General features: G+C 37.7%; 1 protein-coding gene across 1 annotated transcript in view; it reads right to left on the minus strand.

The window, feature by feature from the left end:
- The window catches only part of LOC139728602 (ryanodine receptor 2-like), a 326,287-nt gene that overhangs the window by 269,854 nt on the left and 35,525 nt on the right, over nt 1-20,908 (minus strand). The window contains exon 2 of the mRNA XM_071639541.1: nt 15,662-15,769. Coding sequence (XP_071495642.1) covers nt 15,662-15,769 — 108 coding nt within the window. The remainder of the gene's footprint in view (nt 1-15,661; nt 15,770-20,908) is intronic.

Genomic DNA, 20,908 nt, shown 5'->3' on the forward strand with positions numbered 1-20,908 from the left:
CAGGCAACTCCGCTGAATTATGTCATATTATATTAGGTGTTATCTTCATCCTACCACCAGAAATCCTTATCTGCAGAACAGAACAAGCTAGATCTTGACTGAAAAATAACTTCATTCTTGCATCAAATGATGACCCATTCCAAAATCAATTTATTTGTTAAAGTTGTTTTGTTTTTTTCCTCAGAGGTACCTAATTTAGTCAGATCTAATTTTCCCCCAAAAAAATCACCTCAGCATTTGGTTCCAAAATGACTATATGCCATAAATGCCTTACTGACCCATTTAAAAGAGTATTATAAGAAAAAGAGAAAGAGATTTTCTTATACTTCTAGAATTTCTTGTGATTCTTGCCTTAATATGACAGTAATGAGTTCAGACGAGCATGTTACGATTGTCAATCTTCATTACAGGGCTAGTTTCAGAAATATGCCTTAAAGGTATGTGGGATTCATACATTTAGAATCATCCTTAAGTGCTCTTGTGCAGTAAGAACACCATCCTTTTAACTTCCAGACAACTTAATCTTTAGATGGCAAAACACAGGAGCATGCATGCCAATTTCGATATTCACTGCTTCTCTCCTTTTACCAAAAAAAAGAGAGAAAAAATTCCCTGCACAGATGCTTGCTTCCATTTTAAGTGCTCTTCTTACTATCACGTGTACAAAACAAATATCACTTAGTGGATGTAAGAAAATGAATACCTGAGAGTTTCTAACACGATCCCCACAAATTTACTGCTGTGATGCACTCGACTTAACTAAATGTCACGCTAAATATTTCATTAATCATATTCATCTTAGGTCGATAGCAATATTCAGTATCTGGGTCTTTTCCAAAATGGTATCCCTGCATATTAGTCTACACACAGACTTTCAGATTTTACTCCACACCAGTGTGACACTATAGAATACAAAATGTTCCAAGGAAACGACTACATCCCAAACTGCTCCATCCCCTGTACAGACGGTATACAATGGAGATTGTCATTTGATATCTATCTGAAAATATGATGGAAAGAAATAAAATATTGAGAGGCTACCAAAGTGCTCCCCCACCCTTCCCCCCCCAAAAAAAAAAAAATAACTATATATATATTTTTATATATCAGCTTTATATCTGTTTCAAGGCATAAACATACAACTTCCAAGTGACATTATTACTCATCAAATATTCTAATCTACTGTACCAACATTGCAATGATCTCTTCTGTTCTTATGGTCGCTTCATGTTTCTGAGAAGCGATCACACACGGGATCAGCATGTTGCAATGTAGCTAATTGAAGCTGTCATTATTGGCTTGCACAATGCATACAACAGCTCTCTGCCCTGATGGCGGGAACATGCCAGTCTGAGGTGATGACATCATACACATCAACCAGACTGGGGATGAGAGGAAAAGTGACAGCCTAAATTGGAACGAGGCCGACAACTGAGGGAAGACCACAAACGCAAACCAAAAAACCCAAAAGACTCTGGGGCTGGCAGTGAGAGCCCTGCTAACGCTTCCGTGGAAATCCGCATGGGTTGCCCATCGTCACCACAGGATGGGTATGTGTAGGGTAGAGTGTTTGGCAGTCATGAAAGAGTGATGGGGGAGAGGAAGGGTAGGGGAGAGAAATAAGGCTTGGGTGGTGGTGAGTGGAGATCTCCATATATAGGCAAGAGAGACCTTCACACTTTTCATGTCTAATTTACTCACCCCCAACCCCTTCATCTGGAAAGAAAAGGTACTTGACCACATATACCAGGCAGTCAAATAGCCTAACACAGAGCCAGCACCAGGCAATGTTTTGCCAAAATGACCAGACTCGAGTACAGTGCGAAGAATGCGGGCACAAGATTGGGTTATGGGGCCCTGGCACATGCCAGACTCAACTTGTGCAATGTACAAATCAACATTTCACCAGATTAGCTGGCCTACTGAAAGATGTTTCCAGATATAAGCCTGACAACAATTCTCACTGCAGACATCTTGGTACATAATACAGCTTGCAGAGACATGCCCCCCCCCCCCCTCTCTCTCTCTCTCTCTCAGTATATTCATAGAAACAGGGCATGGCTTGACTAGAAAGGGGATGCTATTAAAAAAAAAAAATCTAGTCATTACAGCTCCTGAATGATTTCTCAAAACTCGCTGTACACAAATCCTAAAAATCATCCTTATAGTAATGAGTGTATAACTTACTTGAAATACATGCACTAAGTCTCAGCAATAATTATGTCTTGTTTGAAAAATGAGACAAAAGCTAAAATCAATTGCATGATGCACATATATGCAATCAAGTTCATCAACCAGCTATGCAATGTCTTGAGTTGCACTCTTTACACAAATATAATGACTTTTTAATTACATCTTAAACATCTCCTTACAGACTCTTCAAATCAGTTACCTTGTTTGTTCACATTGCCTACCTTAGTTTTGCTTCTCTCTTTTTCTTTTTTTTTTTGCATACAGAAAAACTTTTAAGCATGTGCAAGGGACTTTCACAATTGACAACTTAAAGGACAAGTTCACCTTCATAGACATGTGGGTTGAGTGAATGCAGCAATATTAGTAGAACACATCAGTGAGAGTTTGAGCAAAATCGGACAATCCGTTAAAAACTTATGAATTTTTGAAGTTTCTGCTCAGTCACGGCTGGATGAAAAGACTACTATAGCTTGTGATGTCACATGAGTACAACAATGTAAAGAAAGAATAAAGAAAATTCAACATATTTCCATTTTTCTCGCATAACAAAAGAACACTCAACTTCTCTCTTTCAGAAGACAAGGGGAATAATATTACCCTTAACATACGTCAGTAGCAAGTCGAAGAAATGTGCACTTTATTCAAAAAGTAAAGTTTTGTGAAATTCTCTTTTTATTTTCCTTATATAGTTGTACGCATGTGACATCATACACTGTAGTAGTCTTCTCTTCCAGCAGTGACTGCGCAGATACTTAAGATATTCGTAACTTTTGAACGGATTGTCCGATTTTCCTCAAACTTTCACTGATGTGTTCTACTAATATTGCTGCATTCTCTCAATCCTTATGTATGTGAAGGTGGACTTGTCCTTTAAAGACATAAAAGCAAATGACAATTCAGTAAAACACAAGTACAGTTGTATGCAAATTCAAAGTTCTCCCCTGAACAACTCTACATATGAGAAGTATTTTCCCTGTTGTGTTTTCCCTTGCTGTTGATAGAATGAAGAAAACAGAGATATCTTGCACAAGTGTTAGTATACAAATATTGACTGCTCATGAGGATGATGGTGGAAATTATCATTCCCAAGGTGCTTTTCATACCGACCCTTCTATCTAACGCCTTGGGGTGATGGAAGGGTCGGTATGAAAAGCACCGAGGGAGTGATAATTTCCACCACCATCCGAATACAGAGCAGTTAATATTTGTTTTATATACCTCATTGTTTAAGACTTAACCAAGATCTAGGGCTAACGAAGTAAATTCTAACCGTTAGGCCTAACCGTTAGCCCTAAAATCAGGCCACAGCCTGCGCTTGCTTGCATGGTTTTCGTGCATTTCGTAGACTACCCAGTACGCACGGTACTCACTCACAGCTAAAGTCACACGGCCTTCGGTGAGCTCCTGCATAAAATCTTGGCAGAAGATTACAGTATACATCCAGTTTCCCGTCGCTCGTGTTTTAATTCGATATTTCCAACATGCTGAGATTTGTCTCTGCTTCGGGATCCTAAGAAATCCTAAAGACAAAGTGTACGATCTTTGATCCAGCTCACTTCAAATCACGGAGGAGCGCTCGATCACCATGCCACGTTGAAACATGCCTGCTGTGCAATAATGCGATGATTTTGCATGTGTTTACACGATGCGCGTAGTGAACGTCCTTGGAGGGGTTGCGGACACCGCGCGCGAAGTCTAGTGTACTTGTTATGTGTACAAAAGTCGCGGAGGGTTTACGAATTCTATCACGAGGGTTTTGCCTTTCTATCATGAGGGTTTTGCCTTTCTATCACGAGGGTGTTGTCTTTCTATCACTTACATGAAAACCCTAAGGCAAGATAGACGGGACTACACCTTGTCATGTGATATACTTTTGACCAATCAGTGATACAAATCTCACTTATGAGGTATATAATTCTCCACAACATATACAATACAGACCAGGCACATGTCTGTTATGATATCTATTTGATCTGCTTGAAATTATGCTACTATGTCTTTACCGACAGACGGAGAAACAGCAGAACGGTTTCATATTTCACATTCACAGGGACATAAATCAAATCACAGTTGTTCAGTCCTTAGCTGAGGTGTCAACAAATCCTTCTCAATCGAACAACTTTTGACAAATATCCACTTTTAGAAACTGTAAGTCCTCATGAACAAGTATGCACTCCCTATCCCCCCTGGAAATCTTGCAAACATTAAGGTGCAGGCGAATTTGCATAGAGTTGCCATGTTCCCTAGTAAGCCACAGGCACTCTGTATAGAGCTGTGATATACACAGGTATATGGTAACAACATCCGGCTACCAGTGCAACCATAACAGAGCCCATCTGGGGATGATTACGCCATTATCCAAGAATGTCTAACCCCTCACAAGAGAGTGACAACATGCATTAAGGATTCCAGAAATGCAGAGTGTTCGTGTAAGTTCACTACGGGTTCAACAGAATTACTGCAACCTTTGATCTCGATAGACGGGTATACTACCGTATCCAAATTTTATGCATACCTCTATATATAAGACATTGAGAAGGCTTGCCAGACATGGCAACAACTAAACCTTGCTAACCCTATTCAAGCATTAAAATCTACAAAAAAGAAAATGTGCTTGATAGCAGCAAAGGTAGTCATAGATTTTAATGCATCAGTACACCAGCCTACTCTTCTGTAATCGTAATTCTCTGATTTCATTAACACATCAAAGATTTTGCAATAAATTAATGCTTGATACTTCCTACATCCAACTTATCATGGTTATATCGTCAATTGTGATTTACCTGAATGAGAAAGCAACTATGATATGGATCTAATATAACTGCAATTTACCATGGCAACAACCAGAGATCCTTGAAGCTGAAAAGCTGTTGCTGTGATGGTTGCAGTTCCTTATGTGAATACAGTATGTCCCCCCAAAAAATTACAATCCGATTCTTGCATTGATAACACCCAATATGATTAAACCGTCTAAATGCTACTTAACGGTCTTAAAATATAACAGCTTAGCTCTATTTTGCAGAAAACCCGATTCAATTTGGTTAAGCTGTCACAGAGAAATGTGGATTGTTGTAAAGCATGTCATGAGTCTGATTCTTCCAAGTTTAGCACTTGGATGCTCTTGGAACTGCACATTAAAGGAACTGTACAATACTGGTTGAAGTGGGGATTCATGTTTTGAACATTCCTAAGTGAGATAATGAGAAACCTCTTGTGAAATGTGAAAGAGCATGTAATTGTAAGAAGGATTCAACGTTTATTTGATGAAAATTGCTTTTCAAATGGCTGAGATATCAAAAAAAGTGATAATAATATAAGGCAACAGGCCACGCTTTTTATCAGGATCTCTCTGTTTCACATTATTTTTGGATATCTCAGCCATTTCCAAACCGATTTTCATCAAATAAACTTTTGATACCCCTTAGAATTGCATGCTCTTTGACATCTCTTAGAGTGGTTTCTGAATATCTCACAAAACTTTAAAAGCTAAATCCTCACCTTAACCAGAACTGTACACACCCTTTAATGTGTAAACACAATAGACCGAACTTGGAGGGAAGGGATTCCTGACATGCTCTACAAAAATCCTCATTTCTCTTTGACCACTGAAGCAAATTGAATGGGGTTTTCTGTAAGATGTGGGCAATGAGTTATAGTTTCATACCCTGAAATTGTGTTTGGATTGATTCAATATTTTTAAAGCTATCGTTGCGGAGGGTACCGTTGCAATTTTGGGGGGAACATACAGTACAGTACTCACCTGATAATCAAGAACTGCTTTAGCCGGAACCACATATAGTGCAACAAAATCTGATGTAACAAATTTTTAATGTGTATTTCCACTGCGTAACTGGAACAATGTATCACTTCATCGGGACAAATTTTGGCTGAAACAATTCCATAGTCCATGCTTAATGTCTAGAAATAGTAAATAAATCCTTTTTGATAATCACAAGGTTTTTATTTCCTTACCAGAAGGTTTATAATCTAACCAATCACAGATAGATTCTGCCAGTTGCAGACTAAACATTTGCCATTACGCAGTATAGGACATACATTTGTAGTGCTGGTGGTTTAGTGTCACAATGTGATGCAAGTTAGCAGTGCTGTCTCTTTCTCTGAATTGGCGGGTCATTGGTATCATGACTTGATATGTACTGCAATTTTGAAAAGGGTTAATTTTTTTGTGGATCAAATGAACAAAGATTTGTTCCAATGATGCAATTGCCCAAATTATAAAACTCCTGCCTTTGGTTTATTTTGCCAATTTGTGTCTGCATGTCATAGCATATGACATTGTGTACCTGTTGATGTGGATATATGTGGGTTTAGGGACATGTACATTGTTTATTGCCAACATGCTGAGCTTCATGTCATGTGGTTTGAGTGGGCCAACACCAGCCACCACTTACACCCCCATTCCACAAAGATTTTTTCTCATCAAAGTCACTCAGTGCGAATCAGAAGTTTGTTGGTTTGTTTCCCTCACATCAGAGCGGATGCAGTCTCAACAATTGATCTAGTGGACCAGTCATTTCCACATTTCTAGCTTGCCATTACATACCATACAGAAAACATATGGATACAAGAATGTATACCACTTCTAAGTCAAGCAGTTTCCATACCAGGAATACATGACTCTCTATTTATCCCATGAAAATCTCCCCTGCACTCATCCTATCACTGAAAATCCCATTTTCTGCGGATCTTGCAAATATTTCCTGCCTTGCCATAGTGCATGGCAAGCATACAACACTCTCAGATGATAGAAAGGCAGCCTGCTGAGGGATCCCGAAATATGAAGCTGTGTCCAAAACATAATCTGCTCAAGTTACAGGAAGCCCTCTGAGTGCATTTCTAGCATGCAGAAACCCACTGTAAAGAACATATGATACCCTGGCATGCAGTTAATGAAACAGGTCCATTCAACTGTACTGTAAAAAGTGCATCCTTTTCTAGGTTGAACGTCATAGAGAAAAAGCGGGGTAGAAAGCTCCCAGTACCAAAATCTGAGTCAGTCTTTACGTTTGCTTGTTACTCTCTTCTACAGATATGAAACAACATGGCAAACCAGTGGGCCTTGTATTCACAGTGAATAGAATATGACAGTTTCATCAACTGAGCACTGGAAAGGTCAGCAATTAGATGACAACACACCTCCCTCTATGGAAGATCATTGATATCTTTTTTTTTTTTCACAAGACTTTTCCTGGCCCAAAATTATTTCTGGCCTATGGTTATCCTGTCTCTGTCCTTTAACTTGTATTTGCCATTTGGTACTATTTTCACAACCTGCAATAAAAATTGCAGCTGTTCTCATTAGAAATTCTCAATCACGGTCAGCCATTTGGCCCATGATGAATATTTATGCACAATAAATTACACAAGTGCACCTTGTATAATGCCATGTCTGGTGCATAATAATTGTTTTTTGTTTTAAATATCTGGAGGGTTTTTTTAGAGCTTTGTGCATATACAGAAACAAAATTGTGCAATGTTTGAGTTCACAGTAACACTTTGTTTCTTTAAAGATTCCTACCAGAAGTGCAAAACTGTTCATTCAAACAGAAAATACTACATGTCTGATAACCATTGGCTCTATTATTTATTGCTGTAGTTTGTTTTTCTTTCAGTAAATTTTAACACTAAAGAAACTGCTAATCACACAATTTCCTACTTCTGCCATTAATATATTACCTCATTTCCCTTACTACCAGCCTTCCAAGCAGCAAATACAGGGCTATCCAATCAAACCACACAGACCAAACTCTTCTTATACACTTATATTGTCACTGAGTTTGGCTTCTTCAAATAACATCAACAAAAGCTGTGTGAACAGAAAACAGGGTAAGCATAGCCCTGGGAAATAGGAACACAGGCCTAGGTAGGGTCTTAGCTCAACATGCAGCTGGGTCTTTGGAACAATCATGTAAACATGAAGAAGCCTAATTTTTGAAGATATATGCCAAGATCTGAGAAAATCTTCATGAATGTCTGTTTACCCCCTTTTTTCCATGAAATATCAATGAATTCTTCCCAATGATATCTCTTATTGTTACTTTTCCCACTGCAAAAAGAGCTCCCTCTCAAACGCATTCATTCTTTATCTAAAAAGGCATAATATACATGCTTGTATAGTGTACAATGCAGCATGAGGTTAGTTTTATCTTTTCTGAATCTAGAAGAATTTGCAAATCAGGATGATTTCCGACATGGTGTCCACGACCACACTCCTACACCCCTCACAACAACAAAAGTAACATTTTGTTATCTATTCATCTTTTACATGAACTAGTGTATTTACAGATACATCAAAATTCATCAAAGAATCATGAGAACACTGCATTCTCTTTAACAAAATTTTCAATAAACATTCATCACCATTTCCCAATACGTGTCCTTCAAAAGTCTTGCCTGCCATTCCACGTCAGAACTTCAAGCTGCCCATCGAACTGAAGTGCACTGGGCACATTCGCATAATTTAGCAGTTCACACACGTTGCCATGGGAACGCATAATCATCATGATAGACTGTGCCCCTATGACCCCAGTCATTACTTTCCCACCTCACATCCTGTTCGGTCTTCCTCTCATGGTCTGCAGATTGCATGGAGGGAAGAGGGGTTCCACAATAATATATTATGTAGCTCGTTGTAAGAAGATCCTGACAAAATTGAATGAATATCGGACTGATATGGTAATTTAACAACCACAAAAAATTAAAAACCCGAGAGAGAATGAATTTGCTCATGCTGTCCAAAGTACCTGATGCAATCAACTGCTGTTCTAGGGAGAGCTGGACTTTATCACATATATGTATTTGTGTAAGATAAGAGCCGGATGAGTATACCACAGTCTGAATACTCAGCTGTCATTACATATATTTCACATATTATAGCCCCTCTTACTAACTAAGATCACACTGTGATTACTGCTATTCTGCATTTAGTCAGTACTCTATGACATCTCTTACTGTAAAAGTTGTTATTTTTGCGAGGGTCTTATTTTCGCCAATTTTGCAAATCACTGTTGGGCCGCTAATTTACCCACATGCGAAAATATCGCCATCTGATGTTGATAGCATTAACTTTGCAGAGTGAACAGACAGACATTAGTGCCATTATGATAGCCCCAGTGTCAAATTGCAAGAACAACATCTTGCACAAAATGTCTGTGATCTCCTGATTTGTGAAAATACAAGTATCTGTATGCAAAAATAACAGCTTTTGACAGTAATTGCATGTCACTGCCCTGACTTCCTATCCCTTGTAATTGAGCTTTGACACCAGCACCGCCCACTGCCAGTTCATTTTATTTCTCTAGCAGACGTAAATGTCACACAGCAAAATGCACAAATCATACCATGCAAATTGAACTTAATGTTTTATGGACAGATCAATCACTCCATTATTCATAATTCTCACATTCAATTGATATAAAGCTGTTTAGTATGTACTTCTCTTTTCCACATAGTGACAGTGTGAATAAGAACATGAAACTTTCATGTCCCAAATTTAAGGGGAAAATATGATTTCATCTGTCAAATGTGGTGGTGTAATGAGAAGTTACTGCAAGAAAGATACCCATAGCATTAACTATGAAATGATTATGAGAACTTTCTCCACCAACCTCTCCCTTTATGCACACACTTACACACACACACACACACACACACACACACATGCAAACAACAACACAAACATCAACATGTATCAAGTGAAAGAACTTGAGCTACATCTCTGTTTGGCTGACAAAATGTTTTGGTGAGTGCATTTCAGTGATGACCTGTCACTGTTTTCACATCAGCTTTAGATAAGCATCTGCCCCGCAAACAGAATTTAAGAAGCAAATGGGGAAAAGACATACTGGGGTACAGTTAGTAAGTGGGGTACAGTCAGTACATGGTCCACATTATTGTCTTTGGGTGACAGACAGACAAACACACACACATACACACAATGGGGGGGGGCAGACCTGCTAATTGTTGGAATTATATTGCTTAATTGTGTCATGGCTTGACATTTAGCATGAATACTCCATTCTGCATGAGAAGTTTGAACAATTCTCTTGGGTAAGTTGTCACTCAATTCACAGGAATAGGAGGACAGAAGTAAAAGAGCAAGAAATATTGTGAACAGAATCCAGTGTATAATAATGCATGTTTATAACATGATAACTGCAAAAAAAAAAAGATAATGCAAACATCAACTACTGTCTTTTGTTCATATACTGATGTTCATGGAATATATGCCTTTAGCTCAAATATACAAACTGTTATTGTTCTCCTATTCTTATTCTTGTCAATTAACACAAAAAGAACCTTTGACATTCTCTAGACAGAAACATCATAATCATTCTTGGAACATAATGCCAACAGGAGTGCCTATTAAGACAGCGCACAGATGAAAGCCACACTGATGTTAGCTATTTTGTAATGACAGCACAAAAATTACACGACCAAATTATGCTTACAATTATCATTACCATCAACAGTTAAAAAAGAATAAAAGACAAATGCTTATGAGCCATCATGTCCTGATGATGTGTTTTAACTTTTACGAGGAATAAAAATCATGTCAGTATTATAAACGGATGATTTTTACCACAATGTGTGCCAGTGGTGTGTGAAATATGATGCTACTGCCTTATAATGACTTGCACACTTTTAGCAGTCAGCTTGAGCACTTATACTGTACAAACACCATGCACAATTAAACCTTTAGTTTTAGTGGGTTTGAATAAAAAAGCAAAAACAAAAACAAAACAGAAAACGTGTCTTTCTATGTTGCAATTTATTTACATTTCATCTCTGTTCTTTTTTCTTTCTTTTTTTTTTTGGTCAGCCTGTCTTGTTTTCTTCTGTCTCTCTTTCCTCCCCACATTTCGCCATGCCAGATCGCCATCAGTATTTGCCAACACTCCAGTGTCCAAACACAGACTGCATTTCCTCAGACACTCTCTTGTAAAAGGGCATCTGTTCTCAGTATCCACTTTTGCCTCCCCCCCCCCCTTTTCTCTGTCTGTCTCTTTCTTGCCCACTCTATTCATTTACATTTGTTCAACTTTCAACCTCTTCTCTCCATCCCTACACAAACATGCACAAAAGAGGCAAAAATAAAAATTCACATCCAGCAACCGTTCCACTTTGAATTGTAGGTGTGTACCTGCTGAGCACTCTTCCTTTTTGAAAAGCAAGATCTGTGGTCCGCCCTCAACAGAATAAGCACCTGGGATTACAACTCAAGAACCAGACACTGAGGCCTGCCCTCAGTCAAAAATTTGACACATATACTGTATACACCATACATTTAGCGAGTCTAAATTTTTGTGAATCGGGACTTTCCAACAATTTCGTGAGTGGTTAAATTTGCAATTGTGGAGTACATTACTGAAGGGAGAAATCCATGTGAGCACATCACATTCAAGTCCGAATCAGAGTTGATATTTTCATGTGCTTTTAAATTCATGAATAGCACCCGAATCGCGAAATTTGCGCAAATAAAAACATCGCGAAATATTTGGTGTATACAGTATGCAAGCTGAAGCCTGATGAATTTTATGTGGTGCATTATATGTGGAATTAGGTTGTATACAAACCAGCTTGGTGTGGCAGGCATGTAGCTACTCATTCGTTGAGTATATTACATCCTTTGGGGTCACAGCTTATGTGTGCTTGTACAGTTCAAGTTTTGGGAAAACTACTTAAATACTGATTATTGCCTAATCACTAAATATCATGGTGGGTTCTCATGAAATGCTACTAGTACCTCCATATCACAGTGGTAACAGCAAGGCAGACAAAGAGATAATTAGACTGAACAGCAGCCACAATGTTTGCAGGATCATGCAATCATGCAATCATGCAATCTTGAAAAGACAGAAAGATATAAAAAACCCATAATGATTCCCATATTGACGTACCAGGAAATGGTATGTAATATTACATACTACTCATATCATGTTGTGACAATTGAACACATGGATACTGCAGGCAGTGTGAGAATCTCATTGATAATGATAACAGTGTGGTTGCTTGTTTGGGGTTTTTTTCCTCATGTGAAGCACTCTTTCTATCACACAACGGTCACGACACACAAATGTATTATTGCCCTGGTTCAGGTAATCACACCTGTACCATCAGTGCCATCACTCCACTACCTGGGGAGTATTCCAGCCAACCGCCACTTTCTTGCATACACATACCTCGAACATGCCAAATCCAAAACACATTATGATCAGCTTCTTATCGCGTATCCATTTGTACACATGGGTTAAAAGGAGCATTACTTTTGCTGATACAGCATCTTGCCCAAGGATGCAATAAGTGTCATGGCAGAGCACAAGCACAGGTTCTTAAACTTATTACAAGTGTGATGGACATCAACTTGACTGTGACCCCCACACAGCAGTCGACATAATAATCAAATAACCTTTACACTCACTGTACAAGATTGACTCTCTTCAAGCTTTCTGTACATGCACACTTGTGAATCCATCATATCATTAGAGTTTCAATGAGATTAACCTCAGCATACACACAATACAATAGCCCTTGTGATACACATCTGAAAGAAGAGAATTCATTAAAAAAAGAAAACAATTTCTAAAAATAATGGTGATGAATTCATAATGTACAGTCTGATCATCAGACTTGACAAAGGTCTCTGAGTTGTGAATGCAATCTCTGTCTTTACCACAGAGCTGAATGTAATGATAGTATGATTTCTGCTCCACTTGAAACCAAGTTATCAATCATGAATAACAGCATTATAAACATTATCAAAGTATTTTCAATCATCAATAACAGCACTGCAAACATCACGAAAGTGTTTGCTCATTGGATTTCATAACTTGCCTATCATCATTCATCTTAGAGATAAAGAGGAAACACTATCTCTCACACATATTAAATGCTCTTAGATTTTTCAGTAGAATCAACAAATGTCACATCTTTCTCTCTCCTTCCCCCTCTACTCTCACTGACACAAATACACAAAATTCATTCTTCCTGTATCTATCTTATCCTCTCCTTTTCCCATATCTATTCATATAATCATATATCATTCAAAACACACACACACACACACACACACACATACACACACACATGTTTATGTATACAACATGAGTACCTCATTTCAACCGCACTGTACCAGATTATACGGACAACAAAATTTACGATAACCCCAAGTGCAATTCTATTTCACTACGGCCTTTGGCTTTGCCGAAATAGAGTCACTAGGGGGCTAATTATGCCACTGGAGTGCACACACCCTAAAAGAGTGCTTGACAAAGCATGAATTATTAGTTAAGGCCCTGTCACACTAGAGCGTATCAAACTAACAAATGTTTAAAAAATTGAAAATTTGAAGATATGTTCGCATCCATTGCTAATACTAAATAGTTTGTAATATGTTTGCTCTTCTTCCTATTCATCATCTATCTTTAAGGATTCACAGAGATATGCTAGAGCCAATTTTATATCTTATACATGTTCAATATAAAAAATTGGCTCTAGTGTATCTCCGTGAATCCCTACAAAATAGCTCACGAATACAAAGAACAACAAACAGGAAAGCAAGATATTATTAAGCAGAGGGGTGATGGTGTGAATTTTCTTAAATTTGTCTCCCTCTAAAAAAATTACATTTGTAGAGGGAGAAAAACTGAAGAAAACTCACACCTCAATGTCAAACATGTTACGAACTTTTTAATATTAGCAACAGTTGCAAACTCATCTTCGAACATGTCAAATGTTGAAATTTGTTGGGCATTAATTGGCTCGATGAGCTCTAGTGCAACGGGGTCTTCATTGTAATAGGATGTATGCAATGTTGACTCCTTGTTCATGAATATATGATTAAAGTGCACATCATGAATTACACAATGCATGTCAGATGGATCAAATATGTATCATTAATCATGATAATTTAAGTTTTTCCATTTTTTTCAAGCTTTTTTAATTCAATTTAATAGATTTGTAGTTCAATTTTGTCCCGAGAAACCTTGAATATGCCAATCCTAGTTCAAAATTTGTCTTTTGTTGATTATTTTTTAACAAAGGCTATTTAATTCAGTCATTTGTCACACATTCTCGTCAATTACAATTTAAATTCATTTATCACACTCGCTGCACACACAACAGCAAAAGCAATTTTGGCTTTTAGCGATCATTTTTGTCAAATTTTCCTTCAAATTCATCTCATATCTTTTCTGATGTGATTTCTTGGTTATTTCATTTTTCCTGCAACCATTCATTTTTTCCACATTTTGGAGTAACATACACACCTGTACCCCACCCCCACACAAAAAACAACAACAACACAGACACATATACATAGACACATGCACACACACACGAACACATACAGACATACAGATACACCCTAATCAGAGTACACACAGAGACAAACATATGTCCTGTCGCACAATCAAAAACAGTGATCGATGATTTCCAGGCACATGTGCTTAAAGACAATTTTACATGAATAGAGTTTGACCCTGTTTTGATGTTTAAAAAAAAAGAATTTTTTTTGCCATTTTCCATGATGAATAAAGTATGTTTCATACATAAGATGCATTGACATAAAATCAGGAAATAAAAGAGCTCAAGTTCAAATGTTGTCACGACATGATTAAAGACTGTCTTTACTGTTTACTGATTTGCTATTCTCTGACTGCTCTTCATTATTCAATCTCCTGTCATGCAATTCCAGTACAATCTGACTAATTTGTTTGAAAAATTCATAAAACTGTTCGAACAAAGACGCAGTTGATCCTTACATTCTCCAGTCGATGGGCAGTGGGGATGAATTTCAATGACAATTGAGGATTTCGAATGCGATGTCTTTGACAATGTTTGACGAAAAACGATTTAGAATGACAATGGACTAAATTGAAGTTAGGATTTGCATTCTGTGTGCTTTTCCGGATGTATTTGAATGAAAAATCTTCTAAATTGATTTTTAAAAGTGCAAAAAAGGACAGGAAAACCCATATTCAAAGATACGTCATTAATCAATGGTTTTTCATCAATAGCATACGGTTTGGTACTTTTATCTGTATCAGCCACATAGTGCACTATTGTAAATTGCATTCACTATGGTATACACTGCATCAATACACTACCAGAATTAGATTTAAAGCGACATTTCTGGTTAAACCATTGAAGACTAGTTTTGAGTGAATTCAGGCAGGTGTCCATAGGAAATGCATGTTGTCCCAAAATCAGCCTGTCCTAAATGGGTTAAGTGAAAACATTTCTATCATTTTATTTATGATTCATTGGTTGGGTGTAAAACAAATATACAATGAAAAGTTATAGTGATTCTATGGATTCTTTGATGACAGAAAATTGTATTGTTCCTGCCACCTCAGAATTGATCATTTTAACTAGAGCTTCTCAGGGAATGACATATTTGTTTTATACATATATATGCATACATAAAATATACCATTTATGGTCTTACCTGATTGGAGGCTTCTTCCAGCACACAGTTGCGATTGCCAAACCCTTCTGCAGCAAGCAGCACATGACCTGACGACTGTGATGAACATACCAAGTTCAGCTGGTCTCCCTGAAAGAATTAAAAAAATACAGCAACAAGCCATGAAGACTCTTCAAAATCAAAGCATTATTTTTGGGGGGTATGTTCTCTTCTGAGAATCCACAATTACAAATACATACAAATCATTGGAATTCAAAAGGATATGCTCAAATGATGCAACACTACAAAAACGAATCTCTGTCTGCAAAACTGACAAGAATCTTAAGTACACGGTCACATTGCAGGTTCATTGCATACATCACATCTTACTGTAAAAGTGGTTTCTTTCGCGGTGGTTTTATTTTTGCGCTTTTCGCACTTTGAGGTTGAACCACGAATTTAACATCACGCGAAAATGTTTTGAACTCGTCGCTTGTACAACGCTATCATTACCGACCGCGAATTTAAACACACGCGAAAAAGTTCGCACCAATAGAAACCGCGAAAGTTTCTGTACGCGAAAGAAACCACTTTTACAGTATACTGAATGTTTACCTACACTGACTTCTCAGTATCTCCTACAGCACACAAAAGCAAGCATATCTCGTAATAGCTTCTGTCCATCCAGCAAGCTTAAGGAATACACACTAAATGTGTGACTCAAGTAAAGAAGGTCAATGAAGAATAGGGATATTATTTTCTAAAAATGTCTGTTTGTGTAGCACAAACTACAACAACCAATGATTATTAAAAGGTAAGTTAGCAGCAAAACATTAATGACAACTAAAAATACAAATGAGAACATTTATACAACTCCACACAGAGCAGAAAATGTTAATTTTGATGTTAATGTTTTCCCATTCACTCTTACCGTGCAACATCTCAGAACGTCATTGTGTATTTAATCAACGTGTTCAGTGGTGGTTTTTTTTTCTCCTCTACATGCATTAGTGTCATCCAATGCTGACATGAAAGTTCTCACCATCCAATTTTATTATCCAGTGCTGGAGAGTGAACACTCCAAACTGCTACGTTATGGTCCCTTCTTCACCCCCCCCCCCCATGTTGCCGTCCACTAGGCAAAACGAGACAGCAATCACTCATGGGGCTGGTACGTGGAGCTTCAGCATGTCACAGTCACTCTCCCGCGGAAGGTAATATCAACAAGTCATTTGCTCTTCGTTTTCTGGAGTGAGCAGTAAACATTCTTTTCTTCCACACTCTCTGATGAATGTCAAGGTACACGGTAAATCTTGGTGATAGGGCAGGTTTTGGACAGACAAGGTAACAAGCAGTCTTTCCATGTAGCCTTTGCTGATTATCAATAACAGAAAATTCTTGAAAGCACATAGCTTTTTCTTATAGACGATGTTCCAATGACATCATGCTGAGGGGCATAAACTGCTTATTTCACTTGACCGTTGACCCTTGCCCATTGACCTTATGGCCCACAATTCTTCAAATAATCACTAACTCGTAACATCCATTTTCACGACAATGCCTGAGTTATTTTCAAATTATAGAAAAAAAATTGTGACATTTAACTTTTTCACTTGACCTTTGACCCCATGTCAGAATTTTTCCCTATATTATCATTGTGTTATAATGCATACACCTAGTTTCATTAAATTTATGCATTGAGTAATCTCCAAGGTATGGAGAAAATGTGCAATTTCAGCATTAAGTAATAGAGTGTTAGCATTTTAACTGACCTTTGACCTTTGACCCCCAAAATTCCCATGAGAATCATTGTCAGGCAGTCTATGCATATACTAGGTTTCATGAAGATACCTTGAGCCATTTCAGAGATATGGAGAAAAAAGTAAATTTATGTGTTTCACTTGACCTCTGACCCCATGGCCCCAACTTTCCCTGCAGAATATTCATCCAGTAATTGTATGCATGTATACACCAAGTTTCAAGAAAGTACATTATACCTTCAGGCACTGCATAAATATTGAGAAAATAATAAAATTTTAAGAATTTGACCTTGACCTTCGACCTTGGGAATGTGCACTCAAAAACTGATAGGCACAACTTTGTGAACTAATACTCTAATACAAAGTCTAATTACCTTGAACCTCAAGTGGTTTTTATGCTACATTGTTGACAAATTGATTACAGATGAATGGAAGAACAGAAGGAAGAACAGAAGGACAGGCGGATGGATGGACAGATGGACGGACAGACAGACGGATGAATAGACAATTTGAAAACATAATATCTCCGACGACACTTCCTGGTGAAGGCATAAAAAAACTTTCACATCATTTGATGAAACTACGATTTGATCCTAATTTCCTCTGATAAAATTTACAGCATTCTTGAATACATGTAATACATGCTATTTTGCACATGTAATACCGCCTCTTCTGACTTGCTGATGGACAATAATATCTTTGAGCATTTCAATAAAATATCACTGTGGGAACTGTAAATGGGGAAACTCCAAATGAAATCATTCATTTTTCTAGAAGTCTCATTACTTCCACTTCCATAATTAACAAATGCTACTCCTTTGACAAGAAATTTTAATTTGCAATGTTTCTACTCATGCAAGCATAATGTAAGTTGATGCACCCATACCCTTTGGTCAAAGGTTTTCAGCCATTAGCACAAAATTTTCCTTCCTGACTAATTCATCCTCCATCTCCTCCCCCCCCCCATCCCCTCTGATCTTTATTCATCTGAACGTCTGCCTCGTTAATTTACAGCGTCTCACAGCATTAAATCAATGGAGATGGCACAAACCTCTCTTCCAGGTAGCCAACCACATGATGACAGAAACGACTCAAAGAAAGTTAAAAACATAAAAACAAAACATATGACAAAGAGATGAAAACCAGGTGAGCCAGGGGAAGGAGTGATGAATTTGTTTTGACAGTAGAACCCTGGACACATTCACCTGATTGCCATAGACAATTTGCTCCCACATCTATCATCCACCCGCCCAGATTATCTCTCATAAACTGTCCATTTGTGCAATGTTTATCCACACTTTCTCTCTTTATCACCCGTACTGTTTAGCTTTGCCACCGTATAGATGTCTGGTGAGTATACGCCTGCTGCATTTAGTTGTGGGGGCAGGCATTTGGAAATGAAGTAGTCAATGGATCAGCAGGCATGAACTGTGTCCTGAATACATTTGGAGCACACACTGGGGCTGTTGGGGACTGCTTCATGTAAGGCCTTACTTTGCATTGTATATCAAAATAAGGTGTGTCAAAATGGCTTGTGCCAGAGGGCATAACTCAAAGTCAGTTACTTTTCATCAGATATGGTGAAAAGGGAAAATTTCTTTGATTTTACTTCACACTTTTCGCCAGTATGAAAGGAGGATATCTACAAAAAAGCGCTTTATGAAAATGAAGAGGGTGTTATAAAAGAGGAGGCAACTTTTGGCACAAATTTATTGAAAATTTTGTCAGCATGTTTATCAAAACAGGTTTATATTTCCTTTGATGCAGGGTTAGCACACACTGTGCAGCTCTCCTAGGAGCTCCTGTTCTGCTTTTGATATGATCACTTTGTACTATAAGACATTATCAAACCATTAACTTGTTAGTGTCAATGAATCTTCATTGTCATTCCAATCTATGCATTTTATTTTCCTGATGTACAAGATTTAATCAATCTGTATCATTCTTGGTGTCTAGGCAAACATGCATCATTTCTGTTATTACATTGATTTGTTATTTATAAAGATTGTACTGTTTTACATTTCAATCACTGTGACCATGACACATTAATCCTGTAACAACAGCATTAAACTCATTCCAATAAGTTTGCAATTTAGACTGGACAAGACAAAAAAAAAAATGCTGAAATTTGAAGTCAGTCCAGTTCCTGCTTTGAAGGAGATATTTCAAGTATTTTCATAAATTACATGTATGTATCTTCCATGGAGTTGTATATTGGATTTGAGTTCTGGAATAAATCCTGACCAACCAAGTAAATTAACATGAATATTTCAGCATGCCCTCATTACTTTGAAAAGACATCCCAAATCAGCTGGAAGACTTGGAAAACCAATTAAAAGTTAAAGATAGGGTTTTGTAATGAGTTGGTTAAACATCTCTTTTAAAATCAACTTTAAATGGGGTTATATAGATAAGTTGCATATGGGGCAGATGCATAGGTTTGACATTTATATTCGGCACATGTCACAGAGATGTGGATGGCATTTTAGCACTAAACACTATGAAGGCTAATAAGGGAGATGATCAAATAGTAATCCCTCTGGCGCCCTGAAGCATAAAGGTATGAACAAATGGTATCTTCTTTCTCTTTCCAATGAGACCAGTCAAATTATCATGAACATTTCATGTTCTTCAGGGAAAAAAAAAGTTCTGTTTTCACAATGATTATCATGTACTCCCTCGCGTTTGTTGTTTGCAAAGAAGAACGTCATCATCTGAAAATGGCAGAACCATAAACTACGAACGCCAGATAATTTCCGGCGGGAAAGAGCTTGAAGTGGATGGGCAAATATATGCCCACAGTGCAGCAGAAGTATGGCATCCTGTAGCCAGAAATGAGCCTCATCAAAACCAAAACAAGGAAGGGTTTTCAGTAAACTTGTGCCACGTTGCCGACGTCCTTGAAGTTCAAGTGGTCCCCTCCTTTGGCAACCAGATGAAGATTCTCCCCAAGGCTGCAGCCTTTCGTATGATGCCCATAATACTTTTTGCATAAGACAAAGCTATATTCTATACCTGATAAGAGGATCTTCGCGAATATTCTTTCCCCCTCTGTCTATCTTCATTGTATTTATCTGTTATATGTATTTCTTTTTCTTTTTCTTATGAACCTCCAGAGCAAGCATAGAGCAAGTACTAAAAACTGTGCAGGTGATGGTGTGTGGATAGTTAAGAGAATTTGGTATAAGACAAATCTACAACAGATAATATGATTCCTGTGCAAAATCTCTCTTTCATTATATTTTTGCTTTAAATACAAACCTTCACAAGTGATTGCATGAGCAAGTAGTATCAAAACTGCTCAGATGATGATGTGCAGCAGCATGGATGTATTGCAATGGACTTGTCATTCAGGGGCAACAAGGATAATCAATACAGAGACAACCATAGACCATGGAAGTTTGCTTTCACCTATTACATCTCCTTGTACATGTATAATGTAACTCCATGAATGTTCAACAAACATTGTGAGGTACACTTTTATATACTGTGATACTGTGATAAAGAAAAAACAAATGAAAGGATTATC

The sequence above is a fragment of the Diadema antillarum genome, unplaced genomic scaffold (assembly GCF_040938485.1).
Source record: "Diadema antillarum isolate AM-2024a unplaced genomic scaffold, OU_Dant_1.0 seq00000187_RagTag, whole genome shotgun sequence".
Lineage (NCBI taxonomy): Eukaryota > Metazoa > Echinodermata > Echinoidea > Diadematoida > Diadematidae > Diadema > Diadema antillarum.